Source organism: Balaenoptera physalus, assembly GCF_965194825.1.
Source record: "Balaenoptera physalus genome assembly, chromosome: 10".
In the NCBI taxonomy this organism is placed as follows: Eukaryota; Metazoa; Chordata; class Mammalia; order Artiodactyla; family Balaenopteridae; genus Balaenoptera; species Balaenoptera physalus.
Genome location: NC_138889.1, coordinates 100,126,371 through 100,148,525, shown reverse-complemented (window position 1 = coordinate 100,148,525; position 22,155 = coordinate 100,126,371). Strand labels below are relative to the sequence as shown.

At 38.2% G+C, this 22,155-nt stretch overlaps 1 protein-coding gene across 2 annotated transcripts in view; it reads right to left on the bottom strand.

The window, feature by feature from the left end:
• The window catches only part of CSTPP1 (centriolar satellite-associated tubulin polyglutamylase complex regulator 1), a 211,196-nt gene that overhangs the window by 101,972 nt on the left and 87,069 nt on the right, over positions 1-22,155 (bottom strand). For both annotated transcript variants that reach the window (XM_082410841.1, XM_082410840.1), the window contains exon 3: positions 18,862-18,992. In XM_082410841.1, coding sequence (XP_082266967.1) covers positions 18,862-18,992 — 131 coding nt within the window. The remainder of the gene's footprint in view (positions 1-18,861; positions 18,993-22,155) is intronic.

The following is a 22,155-nucleotide window of genomic DNA, read 5'->3' as shown; positions in this document are numbered from 1 at the left end:
TCTCATATCAGACAAAGTAGACTTTAGAATAAAGACTATTACAACAGACAAAGAAGGACACTACATAATGATCAAGGGATCAATCCAAGAAGAAGATATAACAATTGTAAATATTTATGCACCCGACATAGGAGCACCTCAATACATAAGGCAAATGCTAACAGCCATAAAAGGGGAAATCGACAGTAACACAATAATAGTAGGGGACTTTAACACCCCACTTTCACCAATGGACAGATCATCCAAACTGAAAATAAAGAAAGAAACACAAGCTTTAAATGACACATTAAACAAGATGGACTTAATTGACATATATAGGAGATTCACCCCAAAACAACAGAATACACTTTCTTCTCAAGTGCTCATGGAACATTCTTCAGGACAGACCATATCTTGGGTCACAAATCAAGCCTTGGTAAGTTTAAGAAAATTGAAATTGTAACAAGTATCTTTTCTGACCACAACACTATGAGACAAGATATCAATTACAGGAAAAAAACTGTAAAAAAATACAAACGCATGGAGGCTAAACAATATGCTACTAAATAACCAAGAGATCACTGAAGAAATCAAAGAGGAAATCAAAAAATATCTAGAAATAAATGACAATGAAAACATGACGACCCAAAACCTATAGGATGCAGCAAAAGCAGTTCTAAGAGGGAAGATTATAGCAATACAATCCTACCTCAAGAAACAAGAAAATCTCAAATAAACAACCTAACCATAAACCTAAAGCAATTAGAGAAAGAAGAACAAAAAAGCCCCGAAGTTAGCAGAAGGAAAGAAATCATAAAGATCAGATCAGAAATAAATGAAAAAGAAATGAAAGAAACGGTAGCAAAGATCAATAAAACTAAAAGCTGGTTCTTTGAGAAGATAAACAAAAGTGATAAACCCTTAGCCAGACTCATCAAGAAAAAAAGAGAGAAGACTCACATCAACAGAATTAGCAATGAAAAAGGAGAAGGAACAACTGACACTGCAGAAATGCAAAGGATCATGAGAGATTACTACAAGCAACTATATGCCAATGGACAACCTGGAAGAAATGGACAGATTCTTAGAAAAACACAGCCTTCCGAGACTGAATCAGGAAGATAGAAAACATCAACAGACCAATCACAAGCACTGAAATTGAAACTGTGATTAAAAATCTTGTAACAAACAAAGCCCAGGACCAGATGGCTTCACAGGCGAATTCTATCAAACATTTAGAGAAGAACTAACCCTATCCTTCTCAAACTCTTCCAATATATAGCAGAGGGAGGAACATTCCCAAACTCATTGTATGAGGCCACCATCACCGTGATACCGAAACCAGACAAAGATGTCACAGAAAAAAGAAAACGATAGGCCAATATCTCTGATGAACATAGATGCAAAAATCCTCAACAAAATACCAGCAAACAGAATCCAACAGCACATTAAAAAGATCATACCCCACGATCAAGTGGGGTTTATCTCAGGAAATCAAGGATTCTTCAATATACACAAATCAATCAATGTGATACACCATATTAACAAATTGAAGGATAAAAACCATATGATAATCTCAATAGATGCAGGAAAAGCTTTTGACAAAATTCAACACCCATTTATGATAAAAACTCTCCAGGAAACAGGCATAGAGGGAACCTACCTCAACATAATAAAGGCCATATATGACAAACCCACAGCCAACATCATTCTCAATGGTGAGAAACTGAAACCATTTCCAGTAAGATCAGGAACAAGAAAAGGTTGCCCACTCTCACCACTATTATTCAACATAGTTTTGGAAGTTTTAGCCACAGCAATCAGAGAAGAAAAAGAAATAAAAGAAATCCAAATCAGAAAAGAAGAAGTAAAACTGTCACTGTTTGCAGATGATGTGATACTATACATAGAGAATCCTAAAGATGTTACCAGAAAACTACTAGAGCTAATCAATGAACTTGGTAGAGTAGCAGGATATAAAATTAATGCACAGAAATCTCTTGCAATCCTATACACTAATGATGAAAAATCTGAAAGAGAAATTAAGGAAACACTCCCATTTACCATTGCAACAAAAAGAATAAAATACCTAGGAATAAACCTACCTAAGGAGACAAAAGACCTGTATGCAGAAAACTATAAGACACTGATGAAAGAAATTAAAGATGATACCAACAGATGGAGGATATACTATGTTCTTGGATTGGAAGAATCAACATTGTGAAAATAACTATACTACCCAAAGCAATGTACAGATTCAGTGCAATCCTTATCAAACTACCAATGGCATTTTTCACAGAACTAGAACAAAAAAATTGCACAATTTGTATGGAAACACAAAAGACCCTAAATAGCCAAAACAATCTTGAGAAAGAAAAATAGAGCTGGAGGAATCAGGCTCCCAGACTTCAGACTACACTATAAAGCTACAGTAATCAAGACAGTATGGTACTGGCACAAAAACAGAAATACAGATCAATGGAACAGGATAGAAAGCCCAGAGATAAACCTCCTTTGATAAAGGAGGCAAGAGTATACCATGGAGAAAAGACAGCCTCTTCAATAAGTGGTGCTGGGAAAACTGGACAGCTACATGTAAAAGAATGAAATTAGAACACTTCCTAATACCATACACAAAAATAAACTCAAAATGGATTAAAGACCTAAATGTAAGGCCAGACACTATAAAACTCTTAGAGGAAAACATAGGCAGAACACTCTATGACATAAATCACAGCAAGATCCTTTTTGACTCACCTCCTAGAGTGAAAACAAAAATAAACAAATGGGACCTAATGAAACTTAAAAGCTTTTGCACAGCAAAGGAAACCATAAACAAGACGAAAAGACAACCCTCAGAATGGGAGAAAATATTTGCAAATGAAGCAACTGACAAAGGAAGAATCTCCAAAATATACAAGCAGCTTATGCAGCTCAATATCAAAAAAACAAAAACCCAATCCAAAAATGGGCAGAAGACCTAAATAGACATTTCTCCAAAGATATACAGATTGCCAACAAACACATGAAAAGATGCTCAACATCACCACTCATTAGAGAAATGCAAATCAAAACTACAATGAGGAAAACAAAAAACAAAAAAAAACTACAATGAGGTATCACGTCACACCAGTCAGAATGGTCATCACCAAAAAATCTACAAACAATAAATGCTGGAGAGGGTGTGGAGAAAAGGAAACCCTCTTGCACTGTTGGTGGGGAATGTAAATTAATACAGCCACTATGGAGAACAGTATGGAGGTTTCTTAAAAAACTAGAATTACCATATGATCTAGCAATCCCACTACTGGGCATATACCCTGAGAAAATCATAATTCAAAAAGAGTCATGCACCACAATGTTCATTGCAGCACTATTTACAATAGCCAGGACATGGAAGCAACCTAAGTGTCCATAGACAGATGAATGGATAAAGAAGATGTGGCATATATATACAATGGAATATTACTCAGCCATAAAAAGAAATGAAATTGAGTTATTTGCAGTGAGGTGGATAGACCTAGAGACTGTCATACAGAGTGAAGTAAGTCAGAAAGAGAAAAACAAATACCATATGCTAACACATATGTATGGAATTAAAAAAAAAAATGGCTCTGAAGAACCTAGGGGCAGGACAGGAATAAAGACACAGACATAGAGAATGGACTTGAGGACACAGGGAGGGGGAAGGGTAAGCTGGGAGGAAGTAAGAGAGTAGCCCTGACATATATACACTACCAAATGTAAAATAGATAGCTAGTGGGAAGCAGCTGCACAGCACAGGGAGATCAGCTCAGTGCTTTGCGACCACCTAGAGGGGTGGGATAAGGAGGGTGGGAGGGAGACGCAAGAGGTAGGGGATATGGGGATATACGTATGCATATAGCTGATTCACTTTGTTATACAGCAGAAACTAACACAACACTGTAAAGCAATTATACTCCAATAAAGATGTTAAAATAAATAAATTCATTCATTCCCAGGTCCCTCCCCTGCTGACTCTGATTCAGTTGGTTGGAGATGGGGTCAAGGAATCTGTCTTTTTGACAACCTCTCCGATGTGGTTAGTTAGGGTTCTAAATTAGGGTCCAGTGGCAGCAGTGGGAACAAAGAGCAGGTTATGCCAAGCAAAATAAAACTGGAAAAGATTAAATTTTCAACACTACTTATACTTGCTTTTATACACTTCCAGCTTAAAACCCACCAAAACAACCAAATTTGAGTATGGTTTATTAAACTGACATTTTTAACCTAAGGTGGCTTTATTGTGACTCAACAGTGTATACACTTTAATTTAGTCTTTGACTTTTGTTTCTAACTGAATCATGAGAGCAAGAGATTTCAGAAGCCTAAGAGGTACCATTCTGTTTTTGGGTACATCTGCTTTAGAGAATGGGTTTAATAACATCTCATGGTAAAGTCTCACTTTAGCCTAATTTTTTAAAAACACTTGGTTGTATTTTCAAAGAACTTCCAAATTCTGCTTGTTATGTCCTTCAAAGCATGAAATATGCAGTAAAGCAAGTACTATACTTCCCTCAGTAATAAGAATCATGATTTTTTTATTTTAAATAAAAGATGGAATAACATAAGTTTTTCTCTTGAAGACAGGTAGAGTGGAACTTAAACTTTCCTCCATCTGTTAAGGCAATCAAAAAAGATAGAAAATCACACACAATTGCAATACATTCTTAAACCTTAACTAATCTGATCACATTCTGGGCTAGGAAATTATACATTGATCTCAGAGGCTGAATGACACAAAACATACTGATGTGCATTAAGCACCAGGGCAAGAGCACTTGATGCTAATAGCAAGAGCACTTGGTGAGAGTCAGAAGACTCTCTGGGAGACCTCAGGCTTTAATTTTATACCTGTGTGATGGGAAATGGGTAGAGAAACAGCAGTAGTTTTCAAACCAGAAGGCTTGAGTTTTTCAGAGGCATTGGTAAGTTTCTACAAATGTTTAATATTAACAGTTTTCTTATTAAAAATATACCTTTGTTTAAAATTTATAAGAAAAACAAAATGCACGCTAAATAGGTTACATAGTAAATTTGAATATATAGACACTACCAACCTGTGCTCTCAAGTTAACTCATCATGGAGCTTCTCCTGCTCACAAATATATGTATTTGAACTTGTAAATGTGTCACTGACTAGGAAGCTTTTTATCTGCTCTAGTCTTTTTCTTTTCTTTTTAATCCAGGACTATATTGGCATAAAGGCTGTGATTACATAAAATCTTTAAATTCTACTGGATGAGAGTACAGATGTTATCAACCCCTCCTTGTACTTGTTCCTATACGATGTGGTTATGGAACAAAACAAAGTAGATTTATTACCCTATAAAATAGCTTGATAATTACAAAATAGAAGTATTTAAGTGTTAAGATACTAACAAATAAAGTGGTAAAAATGTAATCATTTTTGTACTGGGACTGGAAAAGCAATGGCAGAAAAAATTGATGGAATAGTGGATCACAGAAAACACAGGCCTTAAAATGTCATTAGATGTTGTGTAGATAAACACTAGCAGTTAAAATTATGTAAGCATTTTTCAAAACACTATTGGATAATGTTATACAAATTGATACATACTGCTAATTTTATTAGGATGAGGCTTTTAAATTGTAGACCTTTCAGAGTCATTTGCAGACGTATCAGTAGTGATACCAGAATTTATTCTTTTACACTAAAGTTTTCTGACTGATATAAGGCAGTTGTCAAAACAATAGTTAAATAAAATAAGAAATTACTACTATTTCTACCTTAAGTACATCCATTAAATGTAAGTTTATCAACTTGGAAATCTTACTGATATTTAAATAAACTGAATAGCTCAATTTAGGCTTATAACACTGCCATACTTACCACCTCAGATAAAATATTAGTGATGAGTCAAAACAGGATTTGGATTCAAAATGCAAAATAAAATTAATTTTTCTGTGCGAAAATTATGAGTAAAAATCTGGCCTCTGTATTAGTCTGCTCAGGCTGCCATAACAAAATACCATAGACTGGGTGGCTTAAACAACAGAAATTTTTTTTCTCACAGTTTGGGAGACTAGAAGTCCAAGATGGAAGAGCCAGCAGGGTCAGTGTCTGGTGAGGAATCTTTCCTTTGGTAAAAGGCTGTCTTCTCACTGTGCTGTGTCTTTACATGGCGGACAGAGGGAGAAGGCTCTCTGATGTCTCCTCTTTTTTTTTTTTTAATTTATTTATTTATTTTTGGCTGCGCTGGGTCTTTGTTGCTGTGCGTGGGCTTTCTCTAGTTGCGGCGAGCAGGGGCTACACTTCGTTGCAGTGCACGGGCTTCTCATTGCGGTGGCTTCTCTTGTTGCAGAGCACAGGCTCTAGGCACGTGGGCTTCAGTAGTTGTGGCATGTAGGCTTCAGTAGTTGTGGCATGTGGGCTCAGTAGTTGTGGCACACGGTCTTACCTGCTCCGTGGCATGTGGGATCTTCCTGGACCAGGGCTCAAACCGGTGTCCCCTGCATTGGCAGGCGGATTGTTAACCACTGCACCACCAGGGAAGTCCTTGATATCTCTTCTTATAAGCACACTAATCCTATTGGAGAAGAGCCCTACCCTAATGTCCTCATTGAATCTTAATTACATCCTTATAGGCCCTACCTCCAAACGCAGTCACATTGGGGGTTAGGGTTTCAATATATGAATGTAGGGGGGACACAATTCAATCCATAGTAGCCCCTGAGGTACCTGATCTTTTAAGAAATAACACTACTGGGGCTTCCCTGGTGGCGCAGTGGTTGGGAGTCTGCCTGCCAATGCAGGGGACACGAGTTCGAGCCCTGGTCTGGGAAGATCCCACATGCCGCGGAGCAACTAGGCCCGTGAGCCACACTTACTGAGCCTGCATGTCTGGAGCCTGTGCTCCGCAACAAGAGAGGCCGCGATAGTGAGAGGCCCACACACCGCGATGAAGAGTGGCCCCCACTTGCCACAACTAGAGAAAGCCCTTGCACAGAAACGAAGACCCAACACAGCCATAAATAAATGAATAAATAAATAAATAAACCCAAAAGAAAAAAAAAAAGAAATAACATTATTGAACAACTCATATGAGATATTATAAGATACATTTATTTTTCTCCAAACAATACAGTTTTTAAACTAGCTGAGAAAACTGTTCATTGATTTCTCCAAAGTGATTACACATCAATTAGGAAAGTAACTCAGCTGTGGCACAAAAATTTACTATCACTACTTTTTTTTTTTTTTGGCCTCACTGTGTGGCTTGTAGGATCCTAGTTCCCAGACCAGGGATCAAACCCGGGGCCCTGGCAGTGAGATCGCTGAGTCCTAACCACTGGACTGCCAGGGAATTCCCTATCACTACTTTTTTGAATATGTGGATCAGTATAACTAAAAAACTTTTTTTGACCAGATGTCAAGATGTTAAAAATAAATCTATTAGTATTTGCAGCTACTTATCCATGTGAATCACAATTTTCCTGACATACTTTTATCTTAAAACCTAATACTAGAAAACTTTCCCCCCAAATCAGGAACGAGACAAGGATACCTGCTTTTGCCACTTCTCAACATAGCACAGGAAGTTCTAACCAAAGCAATTAGGCAAGAAAAAGATATAAAAGGTATCCAAATTGGAAAGGAAAAGGTAAAACTATCTCTATTTAAAGATGACATGATCTTCTATGCAGAAAACCATAAAGATTATACACATACACAAATACACAAACTATTACAGCTAATACATGAATTCTGCAAAGATGCAGGATACAAAACCAACATACAAAAACCAATTATATTTCTATAAACTAGCAATGAAAAATGTAAAAAGGAAACTAAGAAAAACAGTTCCATTTACAATAGCATGAAAAGAATAAAATACTTAGGGATAAATCTAACCAAGGAGGTGAAAGACTTGCACACTGAAAACTATAAAACACTGCTGAATGAAATTAAAGAAGACCTAAATAAATGGAAAGACTTCCCATGTTCATAGATAGGAAGACTTATCATTGTTAAGATGTCAATACTACCCAAAGCAATCTACAGATACAACACAATTCCTACCAGAATTCCAACAGTTTTTTTTCCACAGAAATAGAGAGTTGATACTCAAATTCATATGGAATTGCAAGGGGGCCCAAATGGCCAGGACAATCTTGGAAAAGAATAAAGTTGGAGGGCTCAAACTTCCCAACTTTGAAACTCAATACAAAACCACAGTAATTAGAACAGTATGGAACTGGCATAAGGACAGACATATAGACCACTGGAACAGAAGAGAGGGCCCAGAAGTAAACCCTCACAGTAAGATCAATTGATTTTCAAGAAGAGCCCAAGGGTACCATTCATTGGGGAAAGGACTGCTCAAAAAGTCTTTCAGTAGTGGTACTGGGAAAACTAGATATCCTTCTGCAAACAAAAGAAGTTCGGGGACTTCCCTGGTGGTCCAGTGGCTAGGACTCCATGCTTCCACTGCACTTCCACTGCGCATGCCATGCAGTGGGGAAAAAAAGAAAAGAAAAGAAAGAAGTTGGACCCTTACCTCACACCTTATCTAAAAATTAACTCGAAATGGATCAAAGACCTAAACTTAAAAGCTAAAACTATAAAACTCTTAGAAGAAAACAATCCAATGTCTTCTTTTTTATTTATTTATTTATTTATTTATTTATTTATTTATTTATTTATTTATGGCTGTGTTGGGTCTTCGTTTCTGTGCGAGGTCTTTCTCTAGTTGCGGTGAGCGGCGGCCACTGTTCATCGCGGTGCGCGGGCCTCTCACTATCGCGGCCTCTCTTGTTGCGGAGCACAGGCTCCAGATGCGCAGGCTCAGCAATTGTGGCTCACGGGCCTAGTTGCTTCGCGGCATGTGGGATCCTCCCAGACCAGGGCTCGAACCCGTGTCCCCTGCATTGGCAGGCAGACTCTCAACCACTGCGTCACCAGGGAAGCCCCTCCAATGTCTTCTTGACATTGGATTTGGCAATGATTTCATGGATATGACACCAAAAGCACAGGGAACAAAAGGAAAAATAGATAAATTGGACTTCATCAAAACTAAGAACTTTGGTGTATCAAAGGATACTATCAAGAAAGTGAGTAGACAACCTACAGAATAAGAGAACATATTTGCAAATCACATATCTAATAAGGGATTCATATCCAGATTATGTAAAGATCTCCTACAACTCAACAACAACAACAACAACAATAAGCAACACAATTCAAAAAAGTGCAAAGGGCTTAAATAGACATTTCTCCAAAGAAGATATACAAATGGCCAATAAGCACATGAAAAGATATTCAACATCATTAGTCATTAGGGAGATGCAAATCAAAACCACAATGAGAATCCACGTCACACCAATTTGAATGCTTATTATCAAAACAACAAGAAATATCACGTGTCGGTGAGGATTGGGAGAAATTGTGCATTGCTGGTGAGAATGTAAAATGGTGTAGCCACTGTGGAAAACAGTATGGCAATTCCTTAAAAAGTTATACATAGAATTATCATATGATCCAGCAATTTCACTCCTAAGTACATATCCAAGAATCAAAGACAGGGACTCAAACAGATAGTTGTACACCCACGCTTATAGCTGCATTATTCACAACAGCCAAAAGGTGGAAACAACCCACGTGTCCATTGACAGATGAATGGATAAACTAAATATGATATACACACAGTGGCATATTATTCAACTATAGAAAGGAATGAAATTCTGATACACACTACAACATGGATGAACTATGAAAACATCATGCTTAGTGGAATAAGTCAGACACAAAAAGACAAATATTGTATGATTCCACTTATATGTGGTACCTAGAATAGTCAAACGCATAGAGACAGAAAGTAAAACAGTGGTTATTAGGGGCTGGAAGAGGGGGGAATGGGGAGTTGTTTTTTTAGTGGGTAAAATGCTTAAATGTGGGAAGATGAAAAAAGGGAGATAGATACTGGTAATGGTTTTAAAACGATGTGCATATAGTTAATACCACTAAACTGTACATTTAAAATGGTAAATTTTATGTTATTTATATTTTACCACCAAAAAAAGATTTCTCAATTTAAAAAGTGGTTAGAATAGCAAATTTTATGTAATGTATATTTTACTGTAAAAAAGAGAATATTAAACAAAAACCTAGATTTAGTTTCAAGATGAGAGGACTTTAAGGTCCCTTCTAATTATAAAAAATTTTGAGACATCATGATAACAAGGAGAAGAGAGAAAGAGCATCTAGTTGAGGAATAAGATCCTGACTCCTTGTTCTGAATTATGAGTGTAACCTTACCTTTCAAGTGGTTATAAATGGACCAAGAAGTTCTAGCAATGATAGCAAACTCAAATGCCTATAGAGGCCAGGCAGGAAACGTAAGCAGGTGAAGCAAGGCAGCTGGGGATGGTGGTAAATCTGAGTCTACATGCCCTGTCTAAGGAGAGCAGCTGTACCTCTGTCCTGGCGGTAAATCTGAGTCTACATACCCTGTCTAAAGAGAGCAGCTGTACCTCCGTCCTGGCAAACTGTCTTCTTGTTAGAATGTGGTCATGGTATTGGGAGGACTTTCCATTTTTAAGTGAAATTGAATTGAGATTTTTATGTTAAATGTTGGCATCTAATTAAAAATATGTATTTTTAACACCGCAAACCAAGAAAACATATCTGCAGGCCAAGGCACGTGCAGTCAGCTGACCACTAGTTTGTGACCTCTTTCATAGCATAAAGGCTGGACCGGAATACAAAAGAAGGAAAGGAAGTACTACTAATCAGATCCTCACCAATGTTTAAAGTTTGTGGGACTTCCCCGGTGGTCCAGTGGTTAAGAATCCGCCTTCCAACACAAGGGACGCAGGTCTGATCCCTGGTCAGGGAACTAAAATCCCACATGCCGTGGGGCAACTAAGCCCGCGTGCCACAACTACTGAGCCCGCACCTCAACGAAGGACCCCGCATGCCTCAACAAAGATCTCACGTGCTGCAACTAAGACCCAACGAAGCCAAATAAATAAATAACTATTTTAAAAAATTAAGTTTGCATACAGATCATGATCCAAATCTTTCTAATCCTTGTTTAGAAGCACCAGTGGGTATTGAATATTGTTTTAATTAGGTGTTATTTAAAATAGTATAGCTTCGAATGGGTCAGTTTTTAGTTGGGCACTTAGAACATGAAGTTTAGTGCCTTGCATATAGTAGGTGGTCAATAAGTGGTAGCTACTATTATTTTAAAAGAAGGCGCCTACACAATATTGAAAAGTTAGTGTAAAACAGATTTTCAAAACCAACCCTACACCCAATAAAAGAAATGATAATATAACCCATTCAAAAATCTATCCTCTGTGTAGTGATTGGGAAATGGTGAGCCTTCATATTAAATAACAAATAATTTACATATGTTGGGTGCTAGGAATAGTTATTGGCAAAACAAGGTTCTTGCCCTCATAAAGGCTACAATTTAATAAGGGAGATGGACATTAAGTAAAGAGTCATCCCAAAAATATTTAGTCAGAAACTGTAATAAATGATGACTGAAAATTACAGCATGCTTTGAAAAGAGTAATGAAAGGATTTAATTCAGATGAGGAAGGGTCATAGGGAAGCCCCCTTTAAGGAGCTGACCTTTAAACTAAGACCTAAAAGGATAAAGAGAGGTCAGCAGCCTAAGGGTATTATGTATGGAGGGTGAGGAGGGTTGGGTGGGAGAGGAGGTTGTGACAAAAGCATTCCAGGAATGCTTGTGTGACATGTGTGACACCTCCAAATAACCAAAATAGAAAAAAGGAAAAATTAAATAGACGGGGGACTTCCCTTGTGGCGCAGTGGTTAAGAATCCACCTGCCAATGAAGGGGACATCAGTTTGAGCCCTGGTCCGGGAAGATCCCAAACATGCCGCGGAGCAACTAAGCCCGTGCGCCACAACTACTGAGCCTGCGCTCTAGAGCCCGCGAGCCACAACTACTGAGGCTGAGAGCCGCAACTACTGAAGTCCACGTGCCTAGAGCCCGTGCTCCACAACAAGAGAAGCCACCACAATGAGAAGCCCGCGCACCACAACAAAAGAGTAGCCCCCGCTCACGGCAACTAGAGAAAGCCCGCATGCAGCAACGAAGACCCAACACAGCCACACACACACAAAAAGATTAAATAGAGGGAAAGATTAAAGTTATTGGAGGTAGAGAGGGGACAGATTTGAGGGGACATCAATTGTCAATGTTCTCCCTGGAGAAAAGATTCTGAAGAAAGAAGTAAAAATGAAAAAATAAGAGAAAATTAGGAATAGAGAAGAAATAAGTAAAATGGGAGCTAGGAAACAGGAACTTGAGGTTGAAGAAAGTATTTGTTTCTTTATTTAACCTGACCACATCAGGTTTCTGGGGAAAATGATGACAGGTGAAGCACTGGTGGGAACAAGTGGAGAGAACCAGCTGCTAGGGGAGACCTCAGGAGTGACGAGATCACATCGAAGGATTTTTGTTTGTTTGTTTAAAAAATTACAAAGGAAGCAAATGCTCTTTACTATTTAGGACAAGACAGCCACCCCACTCCTGCAGTAAGCACCGTTAATCCTCACAGAATGGCTTTTAGTGGTGAGGATGAGGATTAGTGACAAGCAAAATCAAATGGAAGTTTGAGGCAATTACATAGAGAAGTCAGACCAGAAGCTTTATTTCAGCCTAAAATGTCTGCATTTTCCTTTGAGATCACTTCACCCACTATAACGTTCGATATTTTAAGTAATGGGTTTTTACTCTATGGCCATAAAGACCCACTGCAATTCCCTGATTCCCGGAATGTGAACTCCTTTTATAAAAGCAGGGATTTTTTTCCCCCAATCTCTGATTATCAGACCACACACTCCATGAGAGCAAGAATTTCTGTCTAACCCACTCACTGCTTTATCACTAACAACGAATACATAACTGTTTATTGAATGAATAAATACACCTAGACTATGAAGACAAAACCACAGCAAATTCAGAGTAAAACATCAAAGGTGAAAGGGAAAAACAAAAAAAGGAAAGGAAAAAAGGAGGGGAGGGATGAAATTGGAAATATTTTAGCTTCTGCCATTCATTTTTGATTCTTTCTCTCCCACACCCTATACCCAATAAATCTGTAAGTCCTGTAAAACCATCTCCTTAAATAACTTTTCATCTCCATGGCCACTACCTGTTTGATTACAATTGTCTCCTACCTGGTCTCTGGCTTCAGTCTTACTACCTACCTTCCATTCTGGTTTCCATGCTTGTGCCAACGTCATATGTGAAAACACCACACAAATTGATAGGGTTCTACTGTCTTTGGGAGAAAGCATAAACTTTAGAGCACACAAAGCCTTTCGTTACCTGGGGTAGCATGTGTTCAGTCAGTCTAACAGAGTTGTTAAGACTGTGGCCTTTGTGAATGAAATAATGCCATTTGCAGCAATATGGATGGACCTAGAGATTATCATATTAAGAGAAGTAAGTCAGGGCTTCCCTGGTGGCGCAGTGGTTGAGAATCTGCCTGCCAATGCAGGGGACATGGGTTTGAGCCCTGGTCTGGGAAGATCCCACATGCCGCGGAGCCACTAAGCCCGTGAGCCACAATTACTGAGCCTGCGCGTCTGGAGCCTGTGCTCCGCAACAAGAGAGGCCGCGATAGTGAGAGGCCCGCGCACCGCAATGAAGAGTGGCCCCCACTTGCCACAACTAGAGAAAGCCCTCGCACAGAAACGAAGACCCAACACAGCCATAAATAAATAAATAAATAAATAAATAAATAAATAAATAAATAAGAGAGAAGTAAGTCAGAAAGAGAAAGACAAATGCCACATGATAGCACTTATATGTGGAATCTAAAATCTGACACAAATGAACTTATTTACGAAACAGACTCACAGACACAGAAAACAAACTTATGGTTACCAAAGGGGAAAGGGGGTTGGGGAGGGATAAATTAGAAGTTTGGGATTAGCAGATACACTACTACACATAAAATAAACAACAAGGTCCTACTGTATAGCACAGGGAACTATATTCAATATCCTGTAATAAACGTAACAGAAAAGAGTATGTATATATGTATAACTGAATCACTTTGCTGTACACCAGAAACTAACACAACATCGTAAATCAACTATACTTCAGTTCATAAAAAATGTGGCCTTTGTGAAGACAAGTTTGAATATGAGCTATGCTACTTATAAACTATACAGCCTGTGCAAGTCACTTAACTTCTCTCTCAGTTTCTTTTTTTTTTTTTTTTTTAATTTTTTTTTTTTTATAGCTACTTTATTTATTTATTTATTTATTTTTGGCTGTGTTGGGTCTTCGGTTCGTGCGAGGGCTTTCTCTAGTTGCGGCAAGCGGGGGCCACTCTTCATCGCGGTGCACGGGCCTTTCACTATCGCGGCCCCTCCCGTTGCGGGGCACAGGCTCCAGACGCGCAGGCTCAGTAGTTGTGGCTCACGGGCCCAGCTGCTCCGTGGCATGTGGGATCTTCCCAGACCAGGGCTCGAACCCGTGTGCCCTGCATTAGCAGGCAGATTCTCAACCACTGCGCCACCAGGGAAGCCCTCTCAGTTTCTTTATATATAAAACAGGATAATAGTCACACCAACTCATGTTTGTTGTGTGAATGAAATGAATGAATACATGTATAGCATTTTGCTCAGTGGCTGGCACAATAAGCATTCAGCATCATTTTCTGTTGCCACATTGTTCTTCTTACCATTTTCCAAAGGAACTGTGATGTTTCATGTCATCATACTTTCAAAAATATTTTTTCTTTTTAGAATGTACTCCTTCTTTGCTTAACAGCTTTCTGCTACTCCAAGATCCATCCTAATTGTCTTTACTTCTTTAGAGCCTTCCCCAACTTCTGCAGGAAGAACTATTTCTTTCCTTGTGCTATCACTGACTCATACAGGCTTTACTAATCACTTATACCCTAAGGAAACTACTTCTAGGCTACTCTGTTTCTTCTCCCGGAATGTGAGCTCTCTGAGGGCAAGCACTGTCATTTACTTATCTGTATTTCCAGCATTTCATACACTCTCTGATGGAGAACACATTACACATGAAAAACATAATACTGTCTCGAGTCAGCTCTCTGGCTTCTTTGTCATTCATTGGTCACACACTTATAGGTGTGTGACCTAGACCAGTTATTTAACTTTCAAAATCTCAGTTTTATTTTCTGTGCAAAGGAGATAATAAAAGTATCTACCTAATACACAGGATTAGAAAAATGAGATAATCTACATAGGAAGCACTTAATAAATATTAACTGCTATTATTTTCATTTCTGATGCTATATTTTATATCTAGAAATTCCATTTAGTTCTTTCTAATATCTTCCATTTATCTCCTAATCATATGCATATTTTCCTTTACATACTTGAGCACATCTATATGACTTAAAATAACTGTCTAAAGGTCCTTGCTAGCTAATTTCCCCACCTCTGTCTTTTCTGAGTCTGTGTTTCTATTGATTTATTTTTCTCCTGGTTATGGGTCATATCTTCCTGCTTCCTGTAATTTTTAGTTGGACGCCAGACTTTGTGAATTTTATGTTGTTGAGTGCTGGATTTTGTTGAATTCCTTTAAGGAGTATTGAATTTTGTTCTGGTATATGCAGTTACTTGCAGATCAGTTTAATGCTTAAGCTGCTGAGGACTCTATCCAATGCCCAGTGTATTTTGAGGTTTCTCTACTCTAGATGGTAGAAGTGTGAACTAGCCTTGTGAGTACTCCAGGAATTGTCTGGCCTACTGTTTTCTAGTGGTTCTTTTTCCAACCCACACATGTGCAGAGTTTGTAGTCAAAGACTCAAATACCTCCTTGCAGCTCTCCGGAGCTAAGTGAGCAATGCCCTTCTCTCTGGTACTTGGCCTTGCAAATACTAGCCACCTTGGCCTCCCTAAACCCCAGCCTCTGCCTCTTCAACTCAGTTAAACCACCAACTCTTTGATGATCTCCCTGTACTGTCACTTGGTAACTGCCTCTCAGGGACCATAGTTCCACACTGTTGGTCCAATGTCTGAAACAGTTGTTTCAGATACTTTGTCTGATTTTCTAGTTGCTTATAGCAGGAGGACAATTCCCTTACTATCATTATTTTATTAAATGAAATATATATATTCATTGGTAAAAGCACAAAGCTCAAAACTAAATTCTCATAAACTGAAAATAAACTGTGGACAAAAGCTCTTTTGAGCCAATATCCCTAAATAGAAGTAAAGATATACTTCAAGGGAATTTCAATCTTTGCCAACTTGGAAAATTTAGATTAATATTTCTGTATTGAAAAAAATACCAAAGTGCGAAGTTGAATTTTAAAGGCTTATTACATTTGAGTAGATCTTTTTGCTTCCAAGAGTCTGAAGTTGTCTAGATAGCAAGAGACTCACTACAGTTTTCATGAGGTTACTTGAAATTCAGACACAGGGAAATTAGCATCATTCAATACTCAGTCATACAGGAATGACATTGCATCTCTGTACTTGCTAAAAACTGGGATAAAATATTTCTTGCCAGAAGGAATCAAGGTCCTTAGTTTTCTACAGGTGGCTTCACTTTAAGATATGTTACGCTGGAACCCAGCTCATCTTTTGCTACCTCCCAGAAGAGTTTGTTTCCTCTTGATAATGCTACAATATGTACATAATGTTCTAAGGAAGTTATCTGCAGGAGAACAATATAATAGCAGCTCCACTGAGTAGGTGTCTGGTACTTGGCATTCTAATTGAAAAAATGGGACTTAATAAATACTTTCCTTTGGAATCTTGCCTCTGAGTGTTTTTGCTCATTCTGGATTAAAATTGGAGACTGACACATTCTGGGACTGAAAGATTTTCTGAAGTTTCCTGGAGGAAACTGAGAATATATTAAAACTATTTAACCAAAGATCTTAGGATCACCTAGACCCAAATGTTGCATTTGGTGTTTAAGAAATCAAGGACTTCCCTGGTGGCGCAGTGGTTGAGAATCTGCCTGCCAATGCAGGGGACACGGGTTCGAGCCCTGGTCTGGGAAGATCCCACATGCCACGGAGCAACTAGGCCCGTGAGCCACAACTACTGAGCCTGCGCGTCTGTAGCCTGTGCTCCGCAACAAGAGAGGCCACGATAGTGAGAGGCCCGCGCAACGTGATGAAGAGTGGCCCCCGCTTGCTGCAACTGGAGAAAGCCCTCGCACAGGAACGAAGACCCAACACAGCCAAAAATAAATAAATAAATAAAATTTAAAAAAAAAAGAAATCAGAGACTGTCTGATTAAGAAGCATGACAATAAATATCCAGCATAAAGTCTAGGTCCTACTGGTGGCACAGGAGAAATAGGGAGAACTTGGCGCTGCTTCCCCTCAGCAGCTGGATGAATCACTGGCAGCTGCTATAAGAAAGATAAAGAAAACCACATCTGCTTAGAGCCCACCACTATACGGATCCCTTGTGATAATAAATAAATTACTGAAGAGGCCCCACTTGTAAGTCATGAAAAGAATTAAGGATATCCGAAGATTATTTTCCATAGTTATCTCCATGTGCTATTTCACAGAAACCAGCTCTATCTATATGCACCATTCTTTGATATAATGAGTATTTAATATATATTTGCTGACTGGTTAAGGGACAGAGAAAGGATTAGGAAAGACAGGTTCTGATGAAATAGTACAAAATTCATCTATACACTCACAGCTCCCAGTTTTGTTTATGTGGAGACCAACAAGATAGTTTTTCTGAGCTAGTTCACTTAAAATTGAGTTCACATTGATTTTCGACTACTAGTCATATATTTTGTAAAGAAGATGATGCTATTATCAATACACTCGCACAATAGCGTAATTGAGATGGATGATCTCTAGAGTTACTTGTCAATAGTAGAAATAGCATATTAGTAAATCTGGGTTCTATTTCCAACTTTGCTACTGTGCAATCCTTCTGCAAGTTACACAATTTTGTTATTTATAAAATGGGCACAATAATATCTACCATACCTATTTCTTAGGATAGTGAAATGATCTAATCAGAAACTAGGTAGAAGGAGTTTTAGCAAAAAAGTTTCAGTAGCTATATATAAAGCCGCAGTAGCATCAGTTAGAGCAGCGTAGGGGATCCTGCAAATTCAGTGAAAGCAGGGAGCATACCTGTTTTCTTACTATAACCCCAGCACCAGGCACATGGTAAGTCTACCAGATGTATTTGTTGAATGAATGAGGAAATAGTTTAGGCCTTCCTCTACTTTAAGTTAGGTTTACTATAGAAACTGTCAAAGATATTCGATATTTATTTGGAAAAACATAATATGAAGATGGGAATAAGAACAGGCCTTTGAAAACAGACGTGAACAAAGGTTTTGATGTAGAGAGTCTATATCTGAAAATTTTGGAGCAATTTAATCTATTTTAATATTCTGAATGTAAGAATTTAGTGCCATTTTTTAAAAAGAAGCTCCCAATAAGGGGTCTTTCACCTTTCACATCACCAAAATAAAGTCTCAGTAAACACATTTTTGATCAGTGTTTTTCTTAATATTTTCCTTGGGTTATAATCATAAGATGCTGAACCAACAATATGCAAATTGATCCTAAGTTTCATTTGTTATTAAATGGGAATTACAGTAGCTACCACAGAGAGACGTTGTGAAGATTAAATGAATTACTGCACATAGATCTCAGAGTTACACTTGGATCTTAATAAATGCTTCAGTGACGGTGATGGTGATGGTGATAATAATATTGATGGCAGTATCTCTGACACAAGACAGACAGCTCCTTAAAAGGTGTTCCTAGAGCCTTGAAGAGTATGCACTAAAACAGTATTTATACTGAGCAAAAGAAAGAAGTTTGGAGGGAATAAAGGAAGGCAAGAAAAGAATTTGGGAAGACTTACCGCCATTTTTGCCTACAGTTCGGAAGCATCTCCAGAAGGCCCGTAAGAATGATGCCCTATTGTGAGGGGTGGCTTGGATGAAGCTGAATTCCCGAAAAAGAATGTGAGTTCCCTGACATACACTGTTAAAACTGCAAAGAGAAAAATCAAGAAATCATCATTAGATGGATAGTTACAGAAGGCTGGAATTAGAATGAAAAGTCAAGAATATATAGAACAACTGCCCAAAAGGAGAAAAAAAGATTTTTTTTCAAAAAAAAACTTTTTTAGTTCAAAAAAACTCTGAACTATAGATTAGACCAAGTCCTTCTATGAGGAATTCTCTTCACATAACTATATCTCTTTGAAAACTCTTGGAGTCCAATTCCTCTGAGTGCTTCCCACCTCATACACACACACATGCACAGACACACACACAGACACACACACACACACACACACACACACACTGAGGAAGTTTTAATCAGTCATTAAAGCATCTCAAATAGAGGGAAATCTTTGTCTTTAGCTGGATGACACTGGCACTCGTATCTTTTTGGAGAATACTTCTCCCTCTACCCCACTTGAAATTTATGTTTCCTTAAAGATATTCTTTTTGTATTCTCTCTGACCTATATCAGCTGTCTCAAGAACAACATGGCTTATGGGAACATAACTGGATTGTCTGTTCCAGTTTGGGGGTGGTGTTGTATACCGCTCTGACAATAACGTTAGAGGAAAATCCATGTGCCAAAGGATATAAAAGGTTCCAGACAGACACTAAAGGCAAATAAGAAAAACAAGGGTAGAAAGCGGCCCCTGAATGAGAGTATGAAGTAAAGCCCTAGGGCCCAAGTGAGTCATTGTTTAAGCTGGGCTGGGGAAGGGGAAAAAATATACTCCATTGCCTTTGGGTTCTTCTGCCAAAGAAATAAAGGCTGTAGAGCCTGGTGTAATCTAAAAATGGAAAATCCACCAAAGAATAGGCAATTATCCAGTAATCATCACTACCAAAGGCAGACTTCTGGTTCCAGAAAACTCCTAAAGTCCCTGACAAGTAAATCATGAGTGGAAAATATGTTAATCTTTGTAGAGAAGCAGACATTAAACTGAAGATGGCAAGCAACAGAGGGATAGTGGTAATTCCAAGTGTCACTTTTCATTTGTTTAGCATTTAAAGGGGGACAAAATTCTAAATCTCTGAATTGAACAGGAAAAAATTTCAGGAGCCATATAATTCATTTTCCTTGTCCCTGACCAGGTTCAGAGGGACGTGCTTAACCTGTCTTCAACATAGAGTAGATTATCACTTAGGATAAAATTAGCCTCCTTCTGTCAACATTAACAACACTGTATGAAAAAGCAAATTACATACCCTTCTTCCCCCATGGAAAGCCAGCATAGAAATCTAAGGTACTATGAGGAAGTATGAGGCCAAGAATTAGGAGAGAGATTTTTAAAAAGCAACGAAAGTGTTAACCTAATTACGCAGTTTGCAGTGCTGTTGTCTTGAGTAAAGGAAAACGAGAAATAAAGCAAATGAGCTGTTACAGGTAAATGGAGTAGGCCACATTTCTAGCAAATGAAGTCTAGCAAATGATAACATTCTAGCCTAAATTTATGAAGCTACCCAGTAAAGAATTAGTCCCAAAGTGTGCTACACAACCCCCAGGGGAAAAATGCTGGTGTCTAGGTCATGGTCTAGGCTGTAAAGGAACTAATACTCGTGAAATTATATCCTTAGTGTAGCTTTTAAAAAGCTAGGGAGTAATTTATGCATTGAAGAATCTAGCTGAGCCTCGTTATATAAATGAATAGAATATACATAAGAATTTATAAAATAGGAATTTTATACAACAAACTGATAGGGCAAAGTCTTACAATACTGAATATAAAAAGACATAAATTGTATTTACACTACTGCCTTTAGATAATTCATACCAATAAAATTCACATTTAATTAAAAATAAAAATAGAAATGTTTGATTAGTATGGAGCTAATCAGATGATCAGTTGATCATGTAGCTGATCAGTATGGAGATCAGAATCATTACCTAAAGAGTTAATAGACAATCTTAGTATAACCAGTGAAATTCTTTTAGATAAGATGGCTGTAAAGAAAAAGCAGAAAACACGATTGCTCAAAGCTTTAGTGTTTCTCTTCAACCTGAAATATCTTTTTCCTACCTCCATCTCTTAAAATTCTATCCATCTCAAATACCATGTTTTGCATGAAATCTTTTCCTGATTCCACCCACCACAGCCAATTCCCATCATATCTCACTTATAACTCTCTAATGGTACTCACAATTTGCTGCCTTGTTTTAAAGTTACTGGACATATGTCCTCTATTAGACTCTATACAGTAATCAATTAGGCTGCACTCATCTTTGTCTCCATTGCATTACCTAACACATAGTAGATACTGCTCCATAAATGTCTGTGGTAGTTGATTTAGAAAGAAAAGAAAAAAACAGATGAATAACACCAGGCAGAAAGTATCAGGATTTATGTTTGTAACTAGCCATACTAGTGATATTGAAAGTCAAATTTCTACCATCTTTTTAAAAGTCCAGGACTTTGGTCTGATATTAGTATTGTAATACTGCAATACCAGCTTTTTTTTTTTTTAGTAGTATTTGCCTGGCATATCTTTTTCTATGCTTTTAATTTCAATCTTTTTGGGTAATTTTTAAAAGATACTTCTCTTGTGAGTGCTATACAGCTGGATTTGGTTTTTTACCCAATCTTACATTCTCTGTATTTTAGTAAGTTTTTAATATATTTGATTAATTTCTGCCATCTTATTTTGTCTTTTTTTTTTTTAATAAATTTATTCATTTATTTATTTTTGGCTGCATTGGGTCTTCGTTGCTGCATGCGGACTTTCTCTAGTTGCGGCGAGCAGGGGCTACTCTTTGTTGTGGTGCATGGGCTTCTCATCGCAGTGGCTTCTCTTGTTGCGGAGCACGGGCTCTAGGTGCGCAGGCTTCAGTAGTTGTGGCTCGCAGGCTCAGTAGTTGTGGCTCGGGGGCTCTAGAGTGCAGGCTCAGTAGCTGTGGCGCATGGGCTTAGTTGCTCCACGGCATGTGGGATCTTTCCAGACTGGGGCTCGAACCCACGTCCCCTGCATTGGCAGGCAGATTCTTAACCACTGCGCCACCAGGGAAGCCCTTATTCTGTCTTTTTAAAAAAAATATTTATTTATTTGGCTGTTCTGGGTCTTAGCTGCAGCACACGGGATCTTCGTTGCCACATGTGGGATCTTTGTTGCAGCATTCAGGATCTTTAGTTGTGGCATGCAGGATCTTTAGT